Consider the following 23832-nt stretch of genomic DNA (forward strand, 5'->3'; position numbering starts at 1 on the left):
ATAATCCCAACCCATACAGTACTAGGAATACAAACAGATTGTCATAGCTAGCCACCGTGCATGAAATGCTGTAGTATGAATCTACAGATGGCTAAAGCTAACCAACCAGGTATAATGTTAACTTGCTAGCTAGCATTAGGCTATAACCAGCAATGGAAATTGATTTTTGAGAGAGAAATAATATGACCACAGATAACACACTTAACGTTAGCTAGCTAGCTAAACAGTACGCTTTAACCTGCTGCAATGAAAATACTTTCTGCTAAATTCAGGGAGCAGTGTTAAGACCAGTAACAACACTTTTGCAGTTCTCCATTGCTACTATATTTTTCAAAAAGCTTCGATAGCAAGGATTATCTACACATACAGAGCAGCTCATGTTATAGACTGAAGTGTGGCTTCATTCCGAACTGACCTACGTGGCAGATCAATCTGAACTCATGTCTCCGCATGTCCAGCCCATCCATTATCTCAGCCAGCGGGAAGGTTCCTGTCTTTTTCTGTGGCTAAGCCAACTAGGCTCGTAATTGAACAATTATATTTGTATTTTCAGATGGCATACAAGTTTGTGATTAAGACACATGAAAGTTAACATGTTCCAGAAAGCATTTCTGCAAATTTAAAAAAATCAAATGCCTCTCCTGGGAAGCATTTGCGACATCCACCTAGCTTCCTGAAATAGGTCTCATTTAACCTAGTAGCGATGAATTCAATGTATCTTATTACCTCTGAACCTGTTTTCCAAGAGTGCTCCAGACAATGACACAAATGGTACCCTATGCCCTACGTAGTGCACTACTTTGGACCAGATCTCTATGGGCTGTGGTCAAAAAGAGTGCACTCGGCGGGGAGTAGTGTGCCATTTGGGACACACTGCTGAGTGAACATCAACCGGAGTCAGAGGAGCTTGCACCGTAATGTAGTGACAGGTTGAGCAATGGGTAGAGGTAGTTTTCCAGACGTATTAATAGCTGTATGCATTATTCATGAGTTTCCTCTTGCATCCGTGTGTGAGTGTAATCCAGTGGAGGGTTGGTGGGTGTGTGTCAGGGTTCTGTTAGGAAAATGTGTCGCCTTTTAATTTACCGGACATATGAGAAATTTACTGGCCCCATATGCAACCTGATTAGGGCATCCACCCACGGTGCTCAGAATGACAGAAATAACATTTAGAACATGGTAATTCATATCAACACAACATTCAAGTCGAGGATGCAACGATGTGCAGTCTTTCTTACCGAATTCTGAAGTGCACTTTGAAGCTGTTAGAATAACTGTCCACATTTCATTTTCCTCGGTCAATCTACTATCCCCTATAGAAGAAAAGTTTACATCTATTGGTCAGCTTGTTGAGAAATTGTCTATTCCAAACAGACTACGGGACAGTTGTGGGAGGATTGATCCCAAATTCACAAGGGGAGATCTAATATGCAACAACTAGCATGGGTTACTAATATGACTAAAATTGTGCCTTTGGCTACTAGACAATGAAAGAGTTTATATAAAATAATTGGCTCCACAGATACGGTCTAGATTTTTGCTGGCTGCTTTGAAGCAAGATAAGACATGCCTCATTATATGCAGTAAAACGTTCAGGTTTCAAATCATTAAGTATATGTTTTCAAAATGCATACTGCCTCCAGCTCATTGCAAAGTGGTGTGTGATGCTCTGATGAAGCCTGCATTCCGTTGCCTATGCATTTGCTGTTTGATATGCTGTAGCAACAGCTCTCGCGGTGTTTGACAGATTTTCCACTCAAAGGATCTGTATGCTGTATGCATTTGATAAATAAAGGTTAAAAAGATAATTATGATACATAACGAATATACTGTAGACTACATGCGCACCAATTTAATTACACAAATAGACCGATAAGCATGACCAGTCAAATGTATTTACATTAATGAATAGGCTAAAAAGCATTATTTCGCAATGGGACTTTTTCTTCTTCTTCCAGACAATTGGCCGACAACCCAGGCAATTACCAGCTAATGGAAACCCTGGAGTGTGTGTGTGTATATGTAATGCAGTGGTGGGATAGGGAGATGGAACACAGAGGTGGAATGAATGAGCTGAGAACCACAAAGTAGGCTACATCTTTTCCTTCTAGGAACGTACAATAGGCTTACTGTAAGAGTCTATTGTTTCCATTACAAGGCTGGGACTGTCCAGGATGACCTCAGAGAAAGGGAGAGAGATCCCATGACCACACACACACACAAACTAAGAAGCAACTCATGCCTGTGTTCCCTGTCTGCAGAGGAAAGGTCCTAATCGAGTCACATCAGCAGTAATTTGCAAGAACAACATTTCACTCTGCACAAGGCCTTGCTGACTAGATTATATTTAGTGGTGGAAAATTGTATTAAGATGACTGAGACTGACTGGGTTACATGCTGTGCTGTGGAGAAAAACACATTGGAGCATAGCACCACACAGAGAGACAAATTATTTAGTTTGTTCTGAGCACCGTCATAAGAAGTTTCATTCTATGTGGATACCAGTACATTACTTTGTATATAAAAACATGAAGAAAACAAGGCCTACATGTTTTCCTTCAAAAGGCTGTTCTCATGTTACATCAATGATTAGAGAAAGTCCGCAAAAACATTTATATTTTGAAAGCGATCTATTGACAAGGTCGGATAAACTGCAAACCACACTTTGGTTTAGTTACTGCCACCAATTGGTAATATTAAAATTTTTGGACCAAAGCCAATACTGATTTATATGTTTCATCTTCCCCCAACAGGATCTGGTCAGAAAAGGGATCCCCCACCACTTCCGGGCGATAGTATGGCAGTTGCTATGCAATGCCCAGAACATGCCTATCAAAGACCAGTACTCTGAGCTGCTGAAGATGACGTCACCTTGCGAGAAGCTGATTCGCCGGGACATCGCCCGGACCTACCCTGAGCACGAGTTCTTTAAGGAGGACAGCTTGGGACAGGAAGTACTCTTCAATGTCATGAAGGTGAATGATTTATAGGTTTTTAAAAAAGAAGGGATTTCTAGAATCAAGGAGTAAGCTACGAGGGAATTCTCTAACCTGGAACTCTTCAACTGGGATAAAAAAAAAAAAGAATTTGGAGAAAGTTACTGGAATTTTGCAACCCTTGTTTTGTTTCAAACCAATACGCGCAACTGATTGCTTTACAGTGTGATCTGGAATTGGTTTAGCGGTTAGCTCCTGCGCCTTCAGCACTTAGACACTGAGTATACCAAACATTACGAACACCTTTCTAATATTGAGTTGCACCCCCCCCCCCCACCTACCTTTTTGCCCTCAGACCTGCCTCAATTCATTGGGGGCATGGACTCTACAAGTTGTCGGAAGCGTTCCACAGGGATGCTAGCCCATGTTGACTCCAATGCTTCCCACAGTTGTCAAGTTGGCTGGATTTCCTTTAGGTGGTGCACCATTGTTGATACACACGGGAAACTGTTGAGCGTACAAAAGCTGCAGCATTGCAGTTCTTGACACAAACACGCCTCCCCCAATTGTCTCAAGCCTTAAAAATCCTTATTTAACCTGTCTCCTCCCCTTCATCTAAACTGATTTAGACATTTAAAACACATGACATCAATAATGGATCACAGCGTTCACCTGGTCATGGAAAGAGCATGTGTTCTTAATGTTTTGTATACTCAGTGTATAATCGTAACTGGAATGAATCCTGGACCATCTTTCGACAAATCTTTCTTGTCCGTCCCCAATTATTTGTCCTATTAGCCTGATCCCATATCCATTTGTGCTCTTGGCAGGATAGCACCAACAGACTGGCAATCAGCCGACTGTCCTATCAATAGAAGACGAAGAAGAATGCGTTAGAGTTCTGCTTTTATTCTTCTCATGCGCCAGAGCCAGAATTGTTCTAGAAAAGCTGTTTCTCAACCCAATGGAGTAGTAATTCATTAGGTTTTAATGGGAGCCAGTAGCCCTGCTTCGTGCTGAATTGCTTGAACACAGGGCAGAAAGTGTTGAGTCCACAGTTACACCTTGACCCTGAAAAACCTTAGCTGGGACAGTTTCTCATAGACCCAGACTTGCATGCCAAGTGGCACTATATTCCTCTCTAAAGTGCACTACTTTTGGTCAAAAGGAATGCTCCATGTAGGGAATAGTGTGCCATTTGGGATACACACACAGAGTGCTTAGCTCTCCTCATGACCATGGCTGAAGACTGATCCGAGGTCACTTCCTGTTGTTGTTGCAGGCCTACTCTCTGGTGGATCGGGAGGTCGGTTACTGTCAGGGAAGTGCTTTCATCGTTGGACTGCTGCTCATGCAGGTAATAATGGGACTAGAACACACACACACACACATGATGTGTTATGGTCACATGTAACCTTCCACTACACACATCGACAGACTCATTATATTGACCAGAGTACATTTTCTTGAGAACTGTGTACTAGGAGTTGTGTGTTTTTCATGACCACTGGTAAATTGTTTGGTGGTGATTAACTTGTATTATAATATGTCTGATTTTGTATTTTATGTATATGAGGAATATTTTGTTTTATTAAAGGTTTAATTAAGTTGTGAGGTTTCCCAGACACAGATTAAGCCTAGTCCTGGACTGAAAAACATTGTCAATGAAGAATCTCCATTGAAGGTATATTTTAGTCCAGGACTTGGCTTAATCTCTCTTTCTGTCTCTCTGTGTTTGTGTGGTTTAGATGGTGTATGAGGAGGTATTTTGTTGAAGGTTAAAGGAAACTGTGTGTTGATCTTTGTGTTTTTTGGTGGTGTCCCCTCACCAGATGCCTGAGGAGGAGGCGTTCTGTGTGTTTGTGAAGCTGATGCAGGACTACAGACTGAGAGAACTGTTCAAACCCAGTATGGCTGAGCTGGGACTCTGCATGTACCAATTTGAGTTTATGATCCAGGTAAGACCTGATATGGGTTCGATACATGAAAGAATTGCAAATCTTTTACAGAGCAATATTGACTTACAACAGCACGCTCCAAGACTCCTTACATGCTGAATAGACCGGATGCGGGCGTGCTTCCGCGTGCGCCATCGGGCGCATGTTGATTTTGTCCATCCACCACAGACGCGATCAGGACACGCAGGTTGAAATATCAAAACTAAATCATAACCAACTATATTCATTTGGGGACAGGTCGAAAAGCATTAAACATTCATGACAATTTAACTAGCTAGCGTGCTGTTGCTAGCTAATTTGTCCTGGGATATAAACATTGGGTTGTTATTTTACCTGAAATGCACAAGGTCCTCCGACAATTATTAAACAGATAAAAGGGTAAACCAAGTTAGTTTCTAGTAATCTCTCCTCCTTCAGTCTTCTTTTTTGGGCTTTATTATGGCGGTTGGCAACCAACTTTAAGGTGTATCAACACCACCAACTGGACTGGAGTGTGGACCTCAGTTCATCTTTCAATCACCCACGTGCGTATATGCTCCTAAAAACCAATAAGGAGATGGGAGAGGCGGGACTTGCAGCGTGTCAAGCGTCACAAATAGAACCTAGTTTTGTTTGAGCACCTGACTACGGAGACACTCATTGAGACGCGAGTAGTTTGGATGCAATGATCGAATAACATGTATGTGTACATTTATTTTGCAACGCTTGCACATGTAGCGCCGTAAGCATGTGCGTTAATTTATTATAACAATATGAAAACAAATGATATAGTAATCATTTAGCAGACACTCTTATCCAGAGCGACTTACAATTAGTCAATGTGTCATGATAATGTGACATCTTTATTCAAGATCATGTTTTATTCTATTCATATCTTCCTCTATCTCCGACCCACCGTTTCACCCCCTCCTGTAGGAACTTCTCCCAGACCTCCATATCCACTTTCAGGCCCAAAGTTTCCACACTTCAATGTACGCCTCCTCCTGGTTCCTCACCATTTTCCTCACCTCCTTCCCTCTCCCTGTTGCTACCAGGATCTTTGACATCTTCATGTTAGAGGTGAGTCCAGTTAAAGGTGCAATCCACATCGCCCAACTGTATGCCAAAATTGGAGGCAGGACTGCCATTTTGCTGATGAACTAAACCCAGATTGCCGCTTTTAAAGAACGTCTGATTTACTCATGTTTGACAGTCTACTTCTAGTCAAGTGAGTCCAGAATATTTTTTATTACAGCCAACACAAGGGTCTGTGAGGAAATGCAAGCAATTAGCGCCCACCGGTGGCCTTGGCATAAAGGACGCATTGGAATATCTTATGGACTAACCTTCAATTTCACCTTGGTAACGCAGTGTTCTGTGCGGTACTAGATAATGGAATGTTATGATAATGGAATGTTTGTCTCAGGGTCTGGAGATAGTGTTCCGTGTGGGACTGGCCATCCTACAATTGAACCAGACAGAACTCATACAGCTGGACATGGAGGGAATGTTACAGGTATGACTGAGCAGCCATAACCATTATAATTACAACCCTGTCGGAGTTAATGCACACAATTATGCATTCAATTCAAACTTTTTTCAGCCCAGAGGGGCAATTATTGCCGGCAGGCACAAGATACATAGTCTGGTCCCAGATCTGTTTGTGACAATGGCCATAGGCATTGGCAAGATGGCACAAACTGATCTGGGACCAGGCTATAGGATACAGATTGAAAGACAATAAACATACACTTGAAGTTTCTTTGTGTGAGCATGTCTGTCTCGTACTCACCCAATCGTTACATCTCGCCTGCTCTGCTGTAGCACTTTCAGAAGGTCATCCCCCACCAGCTGGAAAGTGGACCAGACAAGGTCATCCTCGCTGCTTATAACGTCAAGTACAACGCTAAGAAGATGAAGAAGTAAGTACTACGCTTCTGCTCGCTCCTTGGACTCTAGGCCTGGTTACTGTAAAAGCACATCTGTGGCTGCAGATGTAATCGATGTGTTCCTTGAGCTGTCATGGCAACGGTAGTTACAGTGTGATGGAGATGGGTGCTTGCCTCAAGTACACGTGTTGCAAGTGCGCTGTATTGACGCCGTATGACCCCTGTTTTCAGGTTAGAAAAGGAATACACTACAATCAAAACTAAGGAGATGGAGGAGCAGGTGGAGATTAAGGTGAGTGGTGAAGCAGTAGGCTATGTGTTTAGTTTGAAACATGTTTTAAACTTACCAGGGTATCAGTCAAGGCAGTGGTATTTTTCACTCTTATAGACATCAGTACGGGTCAATTTGATCACTATTGGCAGTTGATCACTAACCACGCTCCATACGCTGAGTTCACTGTACTTAAAACCCCAGGTATGTATTATCGTTTTATTTGTGTTCTGTGTCCTTGTGTTGCAGAGGTTGCGCACAGAGAACAGACTGCTGAAACAGAGGCTCGACACACTGGAGAAAGTGAGTGACACGAAGGAGGTGGAGGAGGGTGGTAAACCGGTTGAACCATGGCTCTCCTTGCCATCCTATGTCACGGCACCAGTCATAATAATAATAATAAGCATATTATACCAGTGAACTTTTTTATTCAGGGCCATTCACACAACAAGACCATAACCCCCTACCATACATTAACCCATCAAGTGCTTGTTCATGCATCATGTGTCTGTCGTTGTTCACTAAAGACTTGTGGGTCTTGTCGCTGCTAACTGGCCTGTGCTGCTGTTGGGCTGTCTGTCCAATTTACAAGACAACACTAGAATTCTCACTCACTGACAGTGTATATCTTATTGGGTGAAAGGATCCTAGTTGGCTTTGGAATGCAAGTCTTACATTGAGATGCATGTCTCAGTCTTGAGATCCACGCTCAGGACCAGGTAAGATTAAGACCACTTTATTGGTCGATTGCACACAAGGTCCAACCGATATTTGACTTCCGTTTTTAATTCAACCCAGCCGAATGACACATGCGTACACGTGCAGGTTTTTGGAGAGGTGCGGGGGGGGCTGCCACAATGGACACCTGGGGAGCTGTTGTGGAGTGTTAAGTGCCTTGCTCGAGGGCACAATGGCAGGCAATGGCATCTAGGATTTGATACCAGCAACCCTCTGGTTGCCAGCTCACTTCACATCAAACCCTCTGAGACTATAGCTGGCTGTGGAGCTCTAAAAGGCTACATTCAGTGATGGCTGTTGACTCCTGGGATGATGCAGAGCAGCACTGCATGCCAGAGTGCACGGCTGCCATTGTTGTGCATGTTATTGGGATCTTCCGGTATGTTTGTCTGAGCACAAAGATACAGGCACTGCCAGGCCTGGTCAGAGTACCAGGACACCGTGCATGAGGCCTGGGCAGAGGACTGCCTGAGTATCTGTCCCAAACGACCAGGCTCTGTCTAGAGGCATAACCACTCACTCACTCACTCACTCACTCACTCACTCACTCACTCACTCACTCACTCATATCACAGTATCGCTTCAAATCCAGTCAAAGGCTGCAACTTCTCATACCCAAAATATTAACTGGAATTGCTCAAAAGCTTCTAAAGCGTAACCATGCGGCACTTAAGAACCTAAAACGGCATGGCTACATCCTAAAAATAAATGCTGCTTATAGCGAACTTCTTAGTCTCATTTTTCTCTTGGCCCTGTTTAGCCCTCGTCTTCTGCTTTGCCTGTGTGAAACTCATCACCATGTTGTCTGTCACCCTCACCACCTAATTCTCACTGTCACCACTTTACCCCCACAACCTTTTCACAACACCTCAAGACCATGTTCCTTTTCTACCTCCCATACTTGTAAAATAACTTGGACACTATGGGGCAATTGTTAACTTCTCCCGTTGACATCAATGCATGGCTAAGTGAATATTTGACTTATGTGGAAGTTAGGATTCACATTGTAATTGGTTGCCAAAACGACGGAGGAAGGAAAATGAACATTGAGTTTCCCTTTATAAAAACCAAATCAAGTGTTTGTCTGTTTTTCTTCTGTTATAACTGTGTTCTTTGGTCTTTCGTTCTGTGCTTCTCTCTCTTGTGGATATTTCTGTTTTGTAGGAAAGTGCTTCCTTGGCAGATAGATTGATCCAGGTATAAACTTCATTTTCTCCTCCACTATCCCCTCCCCCCTCATCCCTCTTACAGACATTTGAGATGGGAAAGTGCAATGTATCTCGATGTAGCTTTGCATGCTAATGATTTGACCTTTAAATGATAGCACAATACATGTCCAAATAATTTTTTTTAAATACATTTATGTAAAATTAGGACATGGAAATCAGATCGCTTTGGTGAAATCTAGGATTCAAGAAATGCATGTAATCACCCATAACAGCATGCCTAAGTTTCTTGAACCATGCCAAAAGAAAATGCTTAGAGCTATCAATCCGAGTCCACCAAAGAGACTCAATCTTAAACTTTTACAGAGAGACAAAACAGCATGCGTTTTAAAATGAAAAACCCCCAATCCTGCTTTATTTATATCATCTTTGATATGCCCACCCCTTCCGTTCATCCCACCCTCGTGGTGCTCCCTGCTCACACCAACGTCGGTTGGTTATGTCCTAAAGGGACAAGTGACACGCGCCCAGGAGGCAGAGGAGACCTACCTGGTCGTGCGGGAGCTGGCCACGGTCAGGCAGCAGAGCGACGAGGCCACAGCTCAACTGGAGCTGGCACAGAGCACCATCAGGGAGCTCCAGCAGAAACCACTATTGGTAAGGAGTAACACAGTGCTCATGTTCCCGTATGGCTCAGTTGATTTAGTCTGGCGATGACAATTCCAGGGATCACGTTCACATACTACGAATGTATGCACTTGCTGTACTGTAAGGCGCTTTGGATTAAAGCTCCTGCTAAGTGGCACATATTACAGTGCCACCTCTGGGAGGGATGATCATCAGCCCAGGCCTGGTCAACCCACCATCCATCAGGCTCGGATCAGTGGTCTGGTCTCCATGTCTGACTCAGGCACAGGATATTGAGATTGTTGAAATGTCTCTTGATCTGGTACAACTATTTTGGCTTGTTGGTGTTCACTATTTTAATGGGAGGATTTCGTATAAAGCCCTAGGTCAGATAGTCATGAGATTGAATAAGATGCAGCTTTTGTTTTAACACTGGATGCACGGGCACTGACTGTTTCTTCTGTCCACATTCATGTCTTGAGAACTAGCCATGTATACAGTGCCTTTGGAAAGTATTCATACCCCTTGACTTTTTCCACATTTTGTGAGGTTACATCCTTATTCAGAATTGATCGAATGTTTTTTTTCTTCTTCTCCCTCATCAAAAACAGGAGTTTCTCTCATTCTTCTCTGCAGATCCTCTCAAACTCTGTCAGATTGGATGGGGAGCGTTGCTGCACAGCTATTTTCAGGTCTTTCCAGAGATGTTCTATCGGGTTCGAGTCCGGGCTCTGGCTGGGCCACTGAAGGACTTGTCCCGAAGCTACTTCTGCGTTGTCTTGGCTGTGTGCTTAGTGTCGTCCTGTTGGATGGTGAACCTTCACCCCAGTCCTGAGTTCTTGAGCGCTCTAGAGCAGGTTTTCATCAAGGATCTCTCTGATCTCTTTGTGCCGTTCATCTTTCCCTCGATCCTGACTAGTCTCCCAGTCCCTACCGCTGAAAAATATCCCCACAGCATGATGCTGCCCCCACCATGCTTCACCTTAGCGATGGTGCCAGGTGTCCACCAGACGTGATGCTTGGCATTCAGGTCAGAGTTCAATCTTGGTTTCATCAGACCAGAGAATATTGTTTCTCATAGTCTGAGTGTCCTTTAGGGACCTTTTGGTCAACTCGAAGCGGGCTGTCGTGCCATTTACTGAGGAGTTGCTTCCGTCTGGCCACGCTACCATAAAGGCCTGGTTGGTGGAGTGCTGCAGAGATGGTTGTCCTTCTGGAAGGTTCTCCCATCTCCACAGAGGAACTCTGGATCTCTGTCAGAGTTACTATCAGGTTCTTGATCACTTCCCTGACCAAGGCCCTTCTCCCCCGATTGCTCAGTTTGGCCGGGCGGCCAGCTCTACGAAGAGTCTTGGTGGTTCCAAACTTCTTCCATTTAAGAATGATGGAGGCCACTGTGTCCTTGGGGACCTTCAATGCTGCAGAAATGTTTTGGTACCCTTCTCCTGATCTGTGCCTCGACACAATCCTGTCTCGGAGCTCTACAGACAATTCCTTCGACCTCATGACTAGTTTTTTCTCTGACTTACACTGTCAACCGTGGGACCTTAAATAGACAGGTGTGTACCTTTGCAAATCATGTCCAATTAATTGAATTTGTGATTATTGTGATGTTGCTATTGTAGATGTTTGTAGGCCTATGTAGCCAAATAATCTTTCAAGTGTTCTACTCCGCTAGCCAGCACCTCACCTAAATTGGTGTGCGTTTCTTTCGCCTCTAGATCAATTAATTTAATTTACCACAGGTGGATTCCAAGTTGTAGAAACATCTCGAAGACGCACCTGAGCTCAATTTCGAATCTCTTAGAAGGGTCTGAATATTTATGTAAATGTATTTGTTTTTTATTTGTAATACATTTGCAAAAATGTCAAAACCTGATTTCGCTTTGTAATTATGGGGTATTGTATGTAGATTGCTGGGGATAATTTTTTTTTTAAATCCATTTTAGAAAAGGGCTGTAACGTAACAAAATGTGGAATAAGTCCAGGCGTCTGAATACTTTCCGAAGGCACTGTATGTATATCTTGTGTTGACAATGTTTACTTTTCACACTTAATCAAAATATGTACGCTGCTTAGCAACAAATTCACAGTCTGTAAAGGTGACAGTGGAGATGGATTCTCCCCACCTCTTCACTGCAGACCACAAACTCTGTCTCTTTTCTTACTCTATACAGAATGATCCTGTTTCAATGTATTACTTCAAATTGGGGCATGCTGTTTGCGCAGTGCAATCACTTTTTGCAGTCATTATCATACTCCTGGAAAGGATTCATGAATTTATAAGGAGGTGCTGTGGGTGTATGCAATGTGGAGTCAGAGCTGTGTGTGTGGTACCCCAGTGGGACCCTCTCTTGGTGCTAAACAGACCCTTTAATATTGATGAGCTGATTTAGTGAAACGTGTTGTGATGTCTGCACTGCTGTGTTTTACATAATGTGTTCTCTTGCTCTGACAATGAGCTGCTATACCCATTAAACATTTAGAATGATTTGGGAGAGTGAGCCTAATTTGCTACCCTCTTTGGAAATCAAGGATGAAATGGAAGCGCTATACTGCTTGGTGTATTTGAGGGGTTGTTAGTGGTATGCAATTTAATAAGTTAGATAGCTACTTCTAAGTTCCAGCACAATAACTATGCATTTCTCATGTTGATTGCTCAAATGTTTTTGTGTGTTTTTTTTACAATACTATGTACATGTATACAAATATATTAAATGAAAATATATAACATTTATATTGTAATTGAATTTTAAGTAGGTCATTTGAATATCCAGTGTTATTTTGAGATTCTAACACATTCCTACTCAGACTAACCTAAAGGACACTTGGCCAGTTTCCTGGAGACTGATAAAGCCTAGTCCTGGACTATAATGCACCATAAATGGAGATTGTCCATTGACTAATTTTCGGTCTGGGGAAACAATTTCAAAGGTATATTAAATAATATTTCTTCCTCACTCTCCTTTCTGTAGAAGGGCATCCCCTGCTACACAGAGGAGTCTATCCTGCAGCTGGAGAGAGAACTGGTTCAGGCCAGGCTAAAGGAGGCAGAGTCCCAGTGTGCCCTCAAAGAGATGCAAGACAAGATCCTGGACATAGAGAAGGTGTGTTACCTGGCTCAGACTGTCTCATTAATTCACTCACTGTCACAGTGCTGCCTAGTTTAACTCCTCTGTCAGGCATTCCACCTGGAATAGGTGAACAGTCATGAAATGTCATGACTAGAGCTGATGTGATTCCGTGAGGCATGTTTGTTCTACATTTGGGATGCAAATTTCATAAAATGATGCTGCCGACTAACTGACCCCCATTAACCAGTTAACGGATGACATTGGTTTTATAAAATGATGTGACAAACAGAAAATAATATGCATGCCTACAAGGAACTAGGGCTGGGACGATACCACTACTGCAATACTCGTTAGTATCGTGGCAAAGAAATAAAATGCGAAGCGGATTTAACTTTGAGGAAAACCGCCCTAATGTTGGAAACAAACGTTGTTTTCATCCAGAGTCACATTTATTTAGGTGTCTATTCAATCCACATTGTGGAAATTCATCATTACAGTGTAATGGATTTTAATTTTGTAATTGAAAATTGTTTTACAATACAAAACATACAGACACACACAAACATCCACACCCCTATCCCCAGCGCCCGCATCACTCTCTGCCGCATGACCTCAAACTGCACCATTTTGTTTCTGTCCGTTGCCCACGCATTTTCAACATTTAGATAATAAAGCATTTTGGCCTTTCCATTGTGTTAACGATGGAGGATAGGTTTATTTTTTTTTATTTTTTTTCTCAATTTAAGTATATGTTTTTCAAGATTGACGAGAAAAGTATTGTCCAACCCATCGAGTGTCTGACTGGAGCCTGTTTGAAGTGATTGACAATTAGATTAAAACATGACAGGTTGTGTTTATGCCACAATAAAAGGTAATACATTTTAAAAGTTAAATGACAAATCTTTATGACCCACAGAGATGCTATTGAGTTAATAGGGATTCTAAATATAATTCTATGATTAGGCCCCATGGCCGGCCTGCCCATTAGGCAGGATTAGAAAGTTGCCTAGTGGCAGTTCGACGAGGGCGCAATTTTAGGAGTTAAAGATGCACCTCCAACAACACATAACACCTTACATTATTTTGCCCCAAAACAATAACTTCTCTCACCCAGTGGCATGAGGGCTATTTAAGTGAGCGCTGATGCTGCCCCATGATAAGTAGTGCCCACTTGGCCAAAGGCAGGGGCTCAAAATATTTAGCTTGTCCATGCCCAGCGTTCCTTGCCAGGGTGATGTTGGGAGAGACTAACACTCCCTAAAATGTATTTAATATAGACTAAATTATGTAGCCTACGTGTGTTGTTTTTTTTGTAGCTCATAGACTGGAGACCAAATGGATTACAATGTCACAAGACACTTTTTCAGTCATTAACTTATTAATGAGGAGAGCGTGCAGGAGAATGTAAACTTAAAAAGGCAAATGGGCGGCATAATGAAACACAGGTGGAGAGCAAATGGTTCCCAATTCATTTCAACAACATTCCTTCATATTAATTGGACTTCACTAACAACAAAGGCTTTGTTGGAGCTTATTTCTTCCTGTTCAATAAAATAAGAATTAGGCCTACCTGTTTGTTTCTGTCAATCATGCTATCCATAGATTTGTCATTAATCCAAATCCCCCAATACTGGCACCATGCACTCCTTAAATACACTACATGACCAAAGGTATGTGGACACCTGCTAGTCAAACATCTCATTCCAAAATCATGGGCATTAATATGAAGTTGGTTCCCCCTTTGCTTCTATAACAGCCTCCACTCTTCTGGGAAGGCTTTCCACTAGATGTTGGAACATTGCTGCGGCCCGGGGGCTTTCTTCCATTTAGCCACAACATACTTAGTGAGGTCTGTCATTGATGTTGGGCGATTAGGCCTGGCTTGCTGTCCGCGTTCCGATTCATATCAAAGGTGTTCGGTGGGGTTGAGGTTAGGGCTCTGTGCAGTCCAGTCAAGTTCTTCCACACCGATCTCGACAAACTGTTTTTCTATTGACCTTGCTTTGTGCATGGCGGCATTGTCATGCTGAAACAGGAAAGGGCCTTCCCCAAATTGTTGCCACAAAGTTGGAAGCACAGATTTCCCTTCAATGGAACTAAGGATCCTAGCCCGAACCATTAAAAACAACCACCGACCATTGTTTCTCCTCCACCAAACTTTGCAGTTGGCACTATGCATTGGGGCAGGTAGTGTTCTCCTGGCATCCACAAAACCCAGATTCGTCCATTGGATTCCCAGATGGTAAACTGTAATTCATCACTCCAGAGAATGCGTTTCACTGCTCCAGAGTCCAGTGGCGGCGAGCTTTACACAGCTCCAGCCAACGCTTGGCATTGCACATGGGGATCTTAGGCTTGTCTGTGTCATAGGCCTGTCCAACCCAGCTCCTCTTTAAATATTACATTTCTCCTTTTTTGAAATGTAACTCTTGCAGGAAAACCACTTTTAAGTGTTCAAGAACCATATGTTTTTTTTTTCCATCATAGAGCCTGTGCACAGTCCATGTAATAAGTTGGATTCATTTGGCTTTGACTTGTATAAAATCAAAGTTAACCTTGTCTATTTTCGAAGAATCAAATAAAACATTTTAGCAGGCGCTATGCCTTTTTAGGGCTTTTAAGCTTAAACTATTCTTCTTATGTACCAACAGTCTGTAGATTGTTATTCCACATACATTGGAGAAAAATTGCAACTTAAGTATTGTGGTCAGTTTGCATTACCTAGTAAATTAAAATATAGTGGCTGGTGGGGGTCTACATGGGGTGAGTGGGTCCACCTAGAGACTGGAGTGAGTTGCCCACACACACACACACACACCTCCCAGTCACCTCCTCCCAATCCCTTGGATAGAGCCACCAATAACCACCATTGTGTTTTAGCTATAATGACAACAAGGAATAATGACTCGACAACCTCTCTTAATCTGTCCCGAACTCTTACAGGTTTACGAGTCACAAAAATAAATCAAATTACATTGTAGTATAGTTAAATCATAGATAAAAAGGTATCCTATTTCCTCGTCTTCCGGTAAGGTCAATATTCAAATATTTCTACTCGTTCGGTGTTCTTGCTGGTCCAATTAATCTTCTAAAGTTTGCAATTTTTCCAAAATGCTAATTTCGTTATCTTCGTTCATGCACACGCCTTGTTTGTGCGTGTCTGACACGATAGCCTCTACTTTCTTTTTGAGCGAATCCACTTTTGTAATGAGATTGTTGCTGTTAATTTGTTTTGGTGTGCATTGAGAGTTTCCCTGGATCGCCTTTAACTGTTTATCACTGTCGTTTGCGTCTCCAAGTTGATCGTCGTCTTTTCCTCTGGGGGAAGCCATGGCTTGTTGGATTCATATCGCCGCGTCGCTTTACCATCTGATTGGTTCGCTGTTGTACAAAACCGACCACTCACACTCCCAGTTACTTGGGAATAAGTTGATTTATCGGTTTTAGAGGCTTAATATTCACTCCCTATGCGTCCTATCGGTACACGCATGAGCCTCTCCTGCCAGCGTGATTGAAATTTAAAGTGGAGACTACATTCACAGTGAACGCTGCTTATGTCGACATAATTAGAAATTACTTTGATATTTTATTTTAGCGCGGAATCTAACGTTTCTTCTTTGTGTTTTTATTTTTGCCATGGGAAAAAATATTGTGATACTGGTATCGCCACAGCCCTACAAGGAAGATAATCAAGGAACATTATTTTGGGGGGACTTTCATTCAAACATGCAACAATAGCCACGAAGCAATATTATGGACTTTCATTCAAACATGCAACAATAGCCACGAAGCAATATTATGGACTTTCATTCAAACATGCAACAATAGCCACGAAGCAATATTATGGACTTTCATTCAAACATGCAACAATAGCCACGAAGCAATATTATGGACTTTCATTCAAACATGCAACAATAGCCACGAAACAATATTATGGACTTTCATTCAAACATGCAACAATAGCCACGAAGCAATATTATGGACTTTCATTCAAACATGCAACAATAGCCACGAAGCAATATTATGTAACATGCAACTACTGTAATAAAGCAGCTAATGTGAAGGGATTTTCAAACATTTGCCAAAATACAATTAGCGGAAAACACTGTTCTAAAAAGCGCACCCAGTGCAAGTGATTTCATGTGACAGAGATGAAAGTCTGAATAGAATCTACATACAAAAATATTATCTGTAAATTGCACAATGTTGCGCCCTGCTGAACACATCCCTGGTATTTTACTGTCCCTATCCAGCATACTCCACACCCTGAATTTGGGTCTTCTCAGTCATTGTTTGGTTGTGACTGTTTGTTTCTGTCTCTCTCCTCAGAGGAACACGTCTCTGCCAGATGACACCAACGTAGTGCGGTTGCAGGAGGAGCTGATAGCAGTGAAGCTGAGAGAGGCTGAGGCTGTGACTGGGCAGAAGGAGCTCAGACAACAGGTCAGAGACCTGGAGGAGCACTGGCAGGTAAGGAACAGCTAAATATAGTATAATATAGTATAATTTTATATGAGGGAAGCTTAGGCTGTGACTGGACTGAAGGAGCTCAGTTGGTAAGGAGGAACATCTATTATCCACAGCATATAAGGTGAGGACTTAGCTATTTTAGTTGCGTGGAGTCCGAGCATCTTTGGTTGATTGCGTGCGTCTCCACCTGCTCTTACAGCGTCACCTGGCGCGTACGGCGGGCCGCTGGAAGGACAGCCCTAAGAAGAATGCTATGTCTGAGCTGCAGGACGAGCTAATGAGTGTCAGACTACGGGAGGCTGAGGCCCAGGCAGAGCTCAGAGAGTCACGACAGAGGATGATGGAGCTGGAGACACAGGTCAGAGGGCACACACACAGCTAAGCCTTTGTAGAAATATTAGTAGTCTACCTGTATCTTGACATGCATGTGTGTGCCCTGTTTACAATGTATATCCGTCTATCCCGCCTACACTAACACATTTGCACACATACACACACACACACACACACTTACAAAGTGCATTTGGAAAGTATTCCAACCCCTTGACTTTTTACATTATCTTAGATTACAGCCTTTGATTAAATATGTTTTTTCTTATCACACACTACCCCATAATGACAGAGGTTTTTAGAAATGTTTGCAAATGTACCAAAACATTTTATTTATTTTTTACATTTACATACGTATTCAAACCCTTTACTCTGTACTTTGTTGAAGCACCTTTGGAAAGTGATTACAGCCTCAAGTCTTCTTGGGTGTGACGAAACAAGCTTGGCACACCTGTATTTGGAGAGTTTCTTCGATTCTTCTCTGTCAGATTGGATGGCGAGCATCGCTGCACAGCTATTTTCAGGTCTCTCCAGGGATGTTCGATTGGGTTCAAGTCCGGGCTCTGGCTGAGACACTCAAGGACTTTGAGACCTGTCCCGAAGCCACTTCTGCTTTGTCTTGGCTGTGTGCTTAGGGTTGTTGTGTTGGAAGGTGAACCTTCGCCCTGAGTGCTCTGGAGCAGGTTTTCATCAAGGATCTCTATGTACTTTGTTCCATTCTTCTTTCCCTGCCGCTATAAAATATCCCCACAGCATGATGCTGCCACCACCATACTTCACCGTAGGGATGGTGCCAGGTTTCCTCCAGACGTGAAGATTTGCATTCAGGCCAAAGAGCTCAATCTTGGTTTCATCAGACCAGAGAATCTTTTTAATGGTCTGAGTGTCTGAGAGTCCTTTAGGTGCCTTTTGGCAAACCCTATCATGTGCTTTTTACTGAGGAGTGGCTTCCGTCTGGCCATTCTACCATAAAGGCCTGATTGGTGGAGTTCTGCAGATATGGTTATCCTTCTGGAAGGTTCTCCCATCTCCACAGAGGACCTCTGGAGCTCTGTCAGAGTGACAATCGGGTTCTTGGTCACCTCCCTGACCAAGGCCCTTGCTCAGTTTGGCCAGGTGGCCAACTCTAGGAAGAGCCTTGGTGGTCCCAAACGTCTTCTATTTAAGAATGATGGAGGCCACTGTGTTCTTGGGGACCTTCAATGCTGCAGAAATGTTTTGGTACCCTTGTCCCGATCTGTGCCTCAACACAATTCTGTCTCGGAGCTCTATGGACAATTCCTTCGACCCCATGGCTTGGTTTTTGCTCTGACATGCACTGTCAACTGTGGGAACTTCTATAGACCGGTATGTGCATTTCCAAATCATGTCCAAACAATTTAATTTACAGCAGGTGGACTCCAATCAAGTTGTGGAAACATCAAGGATGATCAATGGTTACAGGATGCACCTGAGCTCAATTTCGAGTCTCATAGCAAAGCGTCTGAATACTTATGTAATTAAGGTATTTCTCTGTAGTTTCTTTTATACATTTGCAATTATGGGGTGTTGTGTGTTGCTTGATGAGGAACATGTTTTATTTAATCAATTTTAGAATGAGACTGTAACCTAACACAATGTGGAAAAAGTCTAGGGGTTCAAATACTTTCCGAATGCGCTGTACATACACTCACCCACCACTAATGCTACTACCATACTGTTATTATTATTGTTACTTTTATTTATCCTGCTCCCAGTCCATTTTTGTCAATGTGGAGTTGGCACTGTCCCTGTATATAACTTCCTTTCTTATTTGTTTTATTAGTCATACTTGTTTATATTGAATACTGCACTGTTGGGCAGTTTTTGGAAGTTAAGCATTTCACTGTACATGTTCATGTGACAAATAAAACTTGAATTTGAGGGTATTCAAATGTCCCCTTTTATTGCATTATCAAATAGCTAGGGGGCAGCAGAAGCACATATTTTTACCTGTCAAAGTATCCGTAGCTTCAGATGTACTCGTGTAAGGCAGTAATGTATTCCATGTTGAAGAGGGCAGACATTTCTATTGTAGGCAAATAATGATTCAAGATATAGAAATGTTTTCAAATTGGTGGCTTCTTGTGATATAGCAGCGGGGTTGTGTAGTGCATAAACTGCCCCCTCCCAAAATGTACCTTCCATATCCCTCCCTGCCTGCAGAACCAGATCCATGGCAACCAACTGCGTCGGGCGGAGCAGGAGGGCCGGGGCTTTCAGGAGCGTGTGACTGTGCTGACCGCCCAGAACAAGAGCCTGTACGTTCAGCTGCAGGAGATCAAACGCAAACAGGCAGAGATTGAGTGCAAGGTAAGAAAGTTTGCTGTTGGGTTGACAAGAACTGGCTGGTGAGGTGGCTTTTCCACTGATACCCTATTCACACTACTGAGCCGAACAGAGCTGAGCCAACTGAACTGAACTGTGCTGGCCTGGTTATGCTGCATAATGCATCCACCATAGAATCTGAAGCCAGAAAGGACAATGAGAATATTTCTCCATCACTGGTTTGATAAGTTGTCAAAAATCATAATTTTATCTGATCCGTTGCCTCCTGTTAAGATCAGGTCTTCAGGTTCTGAGCAGGGAAGCAGTTTGTTTTCCTTTTGACTTCTTAATATCTCTGTGCTGGTGAAGGTGTTAAGTGTGTGTGTGTGTGTGTGTGTGTGTGTGTGTGTGTGTGTGTGTGTGTGTGTGTGTGTGTGTGTGTGTGTGTGTGTGTGTGTGTGTGTGTGTGTTAAACAGCCCTCTGCAGCTCAGCAACACCCCTTTTCTCTCTGGGATTTCCTCAGGAACCATACTAAACTGTAATAAAATGTTTCCCAGGAGCTTACAGTGTGGTAATGGCTGTTAACATGTCTTTGATAACACTCTAGAAATATTACTTCAGCAGAGGTAATAGGCTAACTGACATAAATGCAATAGGCTATCTTTTCTACAATGTTGGTGACACTCACTTTATTTCACGTTTGGTGACACTCTGGCCTGACAGTGTTTATTTCTTTGTTTCAGAACAAGGAGGAGGTGATGGCGGTGAGGCTGAGAGAGGCTGACAACATTGCTGCTATGGCTGAGCTGCAGCAACAAATCTCTGAACTGGAGATACAGGTACAGTACTTTACCCTGGCCCCCCTCCGAGTCACATTAGCCTGGATAGTCATTTCAGCCTAGTCATGGACTAAAGAGCACTTTGAATCTCTATTGAAAGTACTTCATAGCAAGTTTATTATAGTAAACAAAAATTAATCATGGGCGAAAAAACAATATAGTAAACTGGGGGGGGGGGGGGGGTGCTCAGTAGCTAGTTTGATTCTTCTTACATGGACTACTGACGTTAAAAAGCATTGGGTTGGTGTAAACAGGTGCGAGAATTCCATTCCACTATATTTTTTACACCATTCTCGACACTATTCCTTTTAAAGGGGGGTTGAACTTCCTGATTTGGCCTCGGTTTCATTTCTCCTCATTAGGAAATGTGACTGAGGACGAGATTTGGAGGCATGCTTTCATGTTGGTGTGTGTTTATGTTTGAACGTGGGAAGCGTTTTGTACTTTCACTCTGCCAAAACAGTACACAGTTATTCACTCACCCTTCTCGATAACTTGAAACAGTCTAACCAGGTCTTGTCTGGTAGTAGACTAGCCAGCCATCTTCTTTCGTATTTTAGCTTCAGTCGGCGGTGGTAAAGTTGGTTTGACTTTGGATAGCCTATCTGTGGGGCCAGTTAGGGACCGTCAATAAATTACACAATGTAAATGGGACTCTTTTTTTTAAATATATTTTTTTACTTTTTTATTTAACTAGGCAAGAACAAATTCTTATTTACAGTGACTGCCTACCAAGTGGCAAAAGGCCTCCTGTGGGGACAGGGGCTGGGATAAAAAATAAATATGTAGGACAAGACACACATCACTACAAAAAGAGATCTAAGACAACACATGACAGCAATACCACATGGCAGCACCACAACATGGTTAGGAGCACAAACAGCGTTGTTAGGCACAGACAACAGCACGAGGGGCAAAACGGTCGAGGCCACAATACATCATGTGAAGCAGCCCGCAAGTGTCCGTGAGTCCATGACTGAGTCTTTGAACGTAGAGATGGAGATAAAACTGTCCAGTTGTTGTTTTTTGAAGCTCATTCCAGTCACTAGCTGCAGCATGCTGAAAAGAGGAGCGACTTAGGGATGTGTGTGCTTTGGGGACCTTTAACTGAATGTGACTAGCAGAACGGGTGTTTTATGTGGAGTATGAGAGCTGCAGTAGATATCTCAGATAGGGGGGAGTGAGGCCTAAGAGGGTTTTATAAATAAGCGCCAACGAGTGGGTCTTAAGCCGGGAATACAGAGATGGCCAGTTCACAGAAGAGTCTAGAGTGCAGGGATGTGTCCTATAAGGAGCATTGGTGGCAAATCTGATGGTCGAATGGTAAAGAACATCTAGCCGCTCGAGGACACCCTTACCTGCAGATATATCAATTACGTCTCTGTAAGCTAGCATGGGTAGGATGAACTTCTGAATCAGTGTTGGTTTAGAAGCTAGGGTGAAAGAGGAGCTATTACGATAGAGGAAACCAAGTCTATTTAACCTTAGCCTGCAGCTTGGATATGTGCTGATGCATCAAGAAATCCAGTCAATTGATTGACAAGTTTTTCCTAACACTTTTGATTAACAGGACAGGATAGAAATTGGCCTAATACAGTTAGGACCAGCTTGTGCTCCCCCTTTAAATAACGGACGCACTGTGGCTGTCTTCCCAGAGGTCGAGAAGGGCTCTGCGATGATGGGGTCTGTAACCTTAAAGGAGAAAGGATCTGACCCCGTTGTTTTTTTAGGGTCAAGTTTATTAAGGAGCTCCTTTAGCACCTCAGACTCAGTGACTGCCTGCAGGGAGAAGCTGTGTAGCGGAGCAGGAGGAAAAGAGGGAGGAGCATCAGGGCTAATTGCATTAGAAGGGCTGGGATAGGATGTGTTGGATGGGCAAGGAGGCGTGGCTGAGTCCAATTAGGAATCCTGACGTAATGAAGTGGTGATTTAAAGAGCTCAGTCATACGCTCCTTGTCAGTAACAACCACATCATCAACACTAAGGGACGTGGACGGTTTATTCTGCAGGTCTTTCACCATTTTTCAGAACTTCTTGGGGTTAGACCCACAGAGAGAACTGCTCCTAAAAGTAACTCACTTTGGCCTTCCAGATAGTCTGAGTGCACTTATTTCTAATTTGCCTGAATGACAGCCTGAGTATTTGTGTGCCGAGCCTTTTGCCAAATGGGGTTCTTAAGGCTGAGTAACTCTGCCAGATCACTGTCGAACCAGGGGCTACATTTTGTTTTTTTATGGGGGCGCACTTGTTAACAATACCACTGAAAATATCAAAAAGGACGGTCCAAGCATCTTTGACAGAGAGAATCAAGCTGAATAAGCATGTCCCAGTTTAGGTCACCTATTAGGACAAATTCAGACTTAGTGTAAGGGGCCAGAAGAGAGCTTAGGGCAGGTAGGTTACAGGCTGGTTATGATCGTGGACGATAACACCAAGCAACAGTCAGATATTTGAAAGCTTAATGCTTAAAACCAGCTAATCAAATTGTTTGAGCACTGAAGGTGAAGATGGCCACTCCACCACCTTTGGAAGAGCCGTCTTGTTGAAAAGGTTATAACCAGAAAGGTTAACATCAGTGTTCAGAACACTCTTTCTCAGTAATGACCAACACATCTGGGTTGGACCTGTGAAACCACACTTTTAATTGATAATTGTAGGTAATAAGCGTCTAGTGTTAATGTGCAGAAAACTCAGGCTTTAACGAGAGCAGAAATCAGTGAAGCGGAAATCATCAGAGCACAAGTCATAATTGGGGCAAGCAACAGTAGACGTGACAGGGTGTAAATGCACATTGCTGGATATTGTCAGCAGTAATACAATCAGGGCACGGCGGAGGATAGGGAGAGCTTTGTAGTGTTGCTTTATGGCATTTGGATGTGTATCATATGGCACAGCAGTTTCATCAGGTAACATGGGGGAGGGGGGGACGGCACGGCACACACCGACAGAGATGCGCACGCAAGAGACAGAGACACAAAGAGAGAGACAAACAGCCAGACAGACCGAGAGACAGACCGAGAGACCGACAGACAGACCGAGAGAGAGAGAGAGAGGAAGACAGACAGACCGAGAGAGGAAGACAGACAGACCGAGAGAGGAAGACAGACGGACCGAGAGAGGAAGACAGACGGACCGAGAGAGGAAGACAGACGGACCGAGAGAGGAAGACAGACGGACCGAGAGAGGAAGACAGACGGACCGAGAGAGGAAGACAGACGGACCGAGAGAGGAAGACAGACGGACCGAGAGAGGAAGACAGACGGACCGA

The 23832-nt window shown here is 43.2% G+C and overlaps 1 protein-coding gene across 9 annotated transcripts in view; it reads left to right on the forward strand.

The window, feature by feature from the left end:
- Positions 1-23832, forward strand: part of LOC135556260 (ecotropic viral integration site 5 protein homolog) — a 96991-nt gene that overhangs the window by 47850 nt on the left and 25309 nt on the right. For 6 of the 9 annotated variants that reach the window (XM_064989304.1, XM_064989303.1, XM_064989310.1 and 3 more), the window contains 15 exons: positions 2754-2975; positions 4219-4293; positions 4769-4894; positions 5810-5953; positions 6300-6389; positions 6698-6795; positions 6994-7054; positions 7283-7336; positions 8936-8968; positions 9448-9594; positions 12540-12671; positions 16968-17108; positions 17308-17466; positions 19623-19769; positions 20469-20564. In XM_064989304.1, coding sequence (XP_064845376.1) covers positions 2754-2975; positions 4219-4293; positions 4769-4894; positions 5810-5953; positions 6300-6389; positions 6698-6795; positions 6994-7054; positions 7283-7336; positions 8936-8968; positions 9448-9594; positions 12540-12671; positions 16968-17108; positions 17308-17466; positions 19623-19769; positions 20469-20564 — 1725 coding nt within the window. The remainder of the gene's footprint in view (positions 1-2753; positions 2976-4218; positions 4294-4768; positions 4895-5809; positions 5954-6299; positions 6390-6697; positions 6796-6993; positions 7055-7282; positions 7337-8935; positions 8969-9447; positions 9595-12539; positions 12672-16967; positions 17109-17307; positions 17467-19622; positions 19770-20468; positions 20565-23832) is intronic. The other 3 variants (XM_064989309.1, XM_064989311.1, XM_064989308.1) reach the window with 2 other exon arrangements.

The sequence above is a fragment of the Oncorhynchus masou genome, chromosome 15 (assembly GCF_036934945.1).
Source record: "Oncorhynchus masou masou isolate Uvic2021 chromosome 15, UVic_Omas_1.1, whole genome shotgun sequence".
NCBI lineage: Eukaryota > Metazoa > Chordata > Actinopteri > Salmoniformes > Salmonidae > Oncorhynchus > Oncorhynchus masou.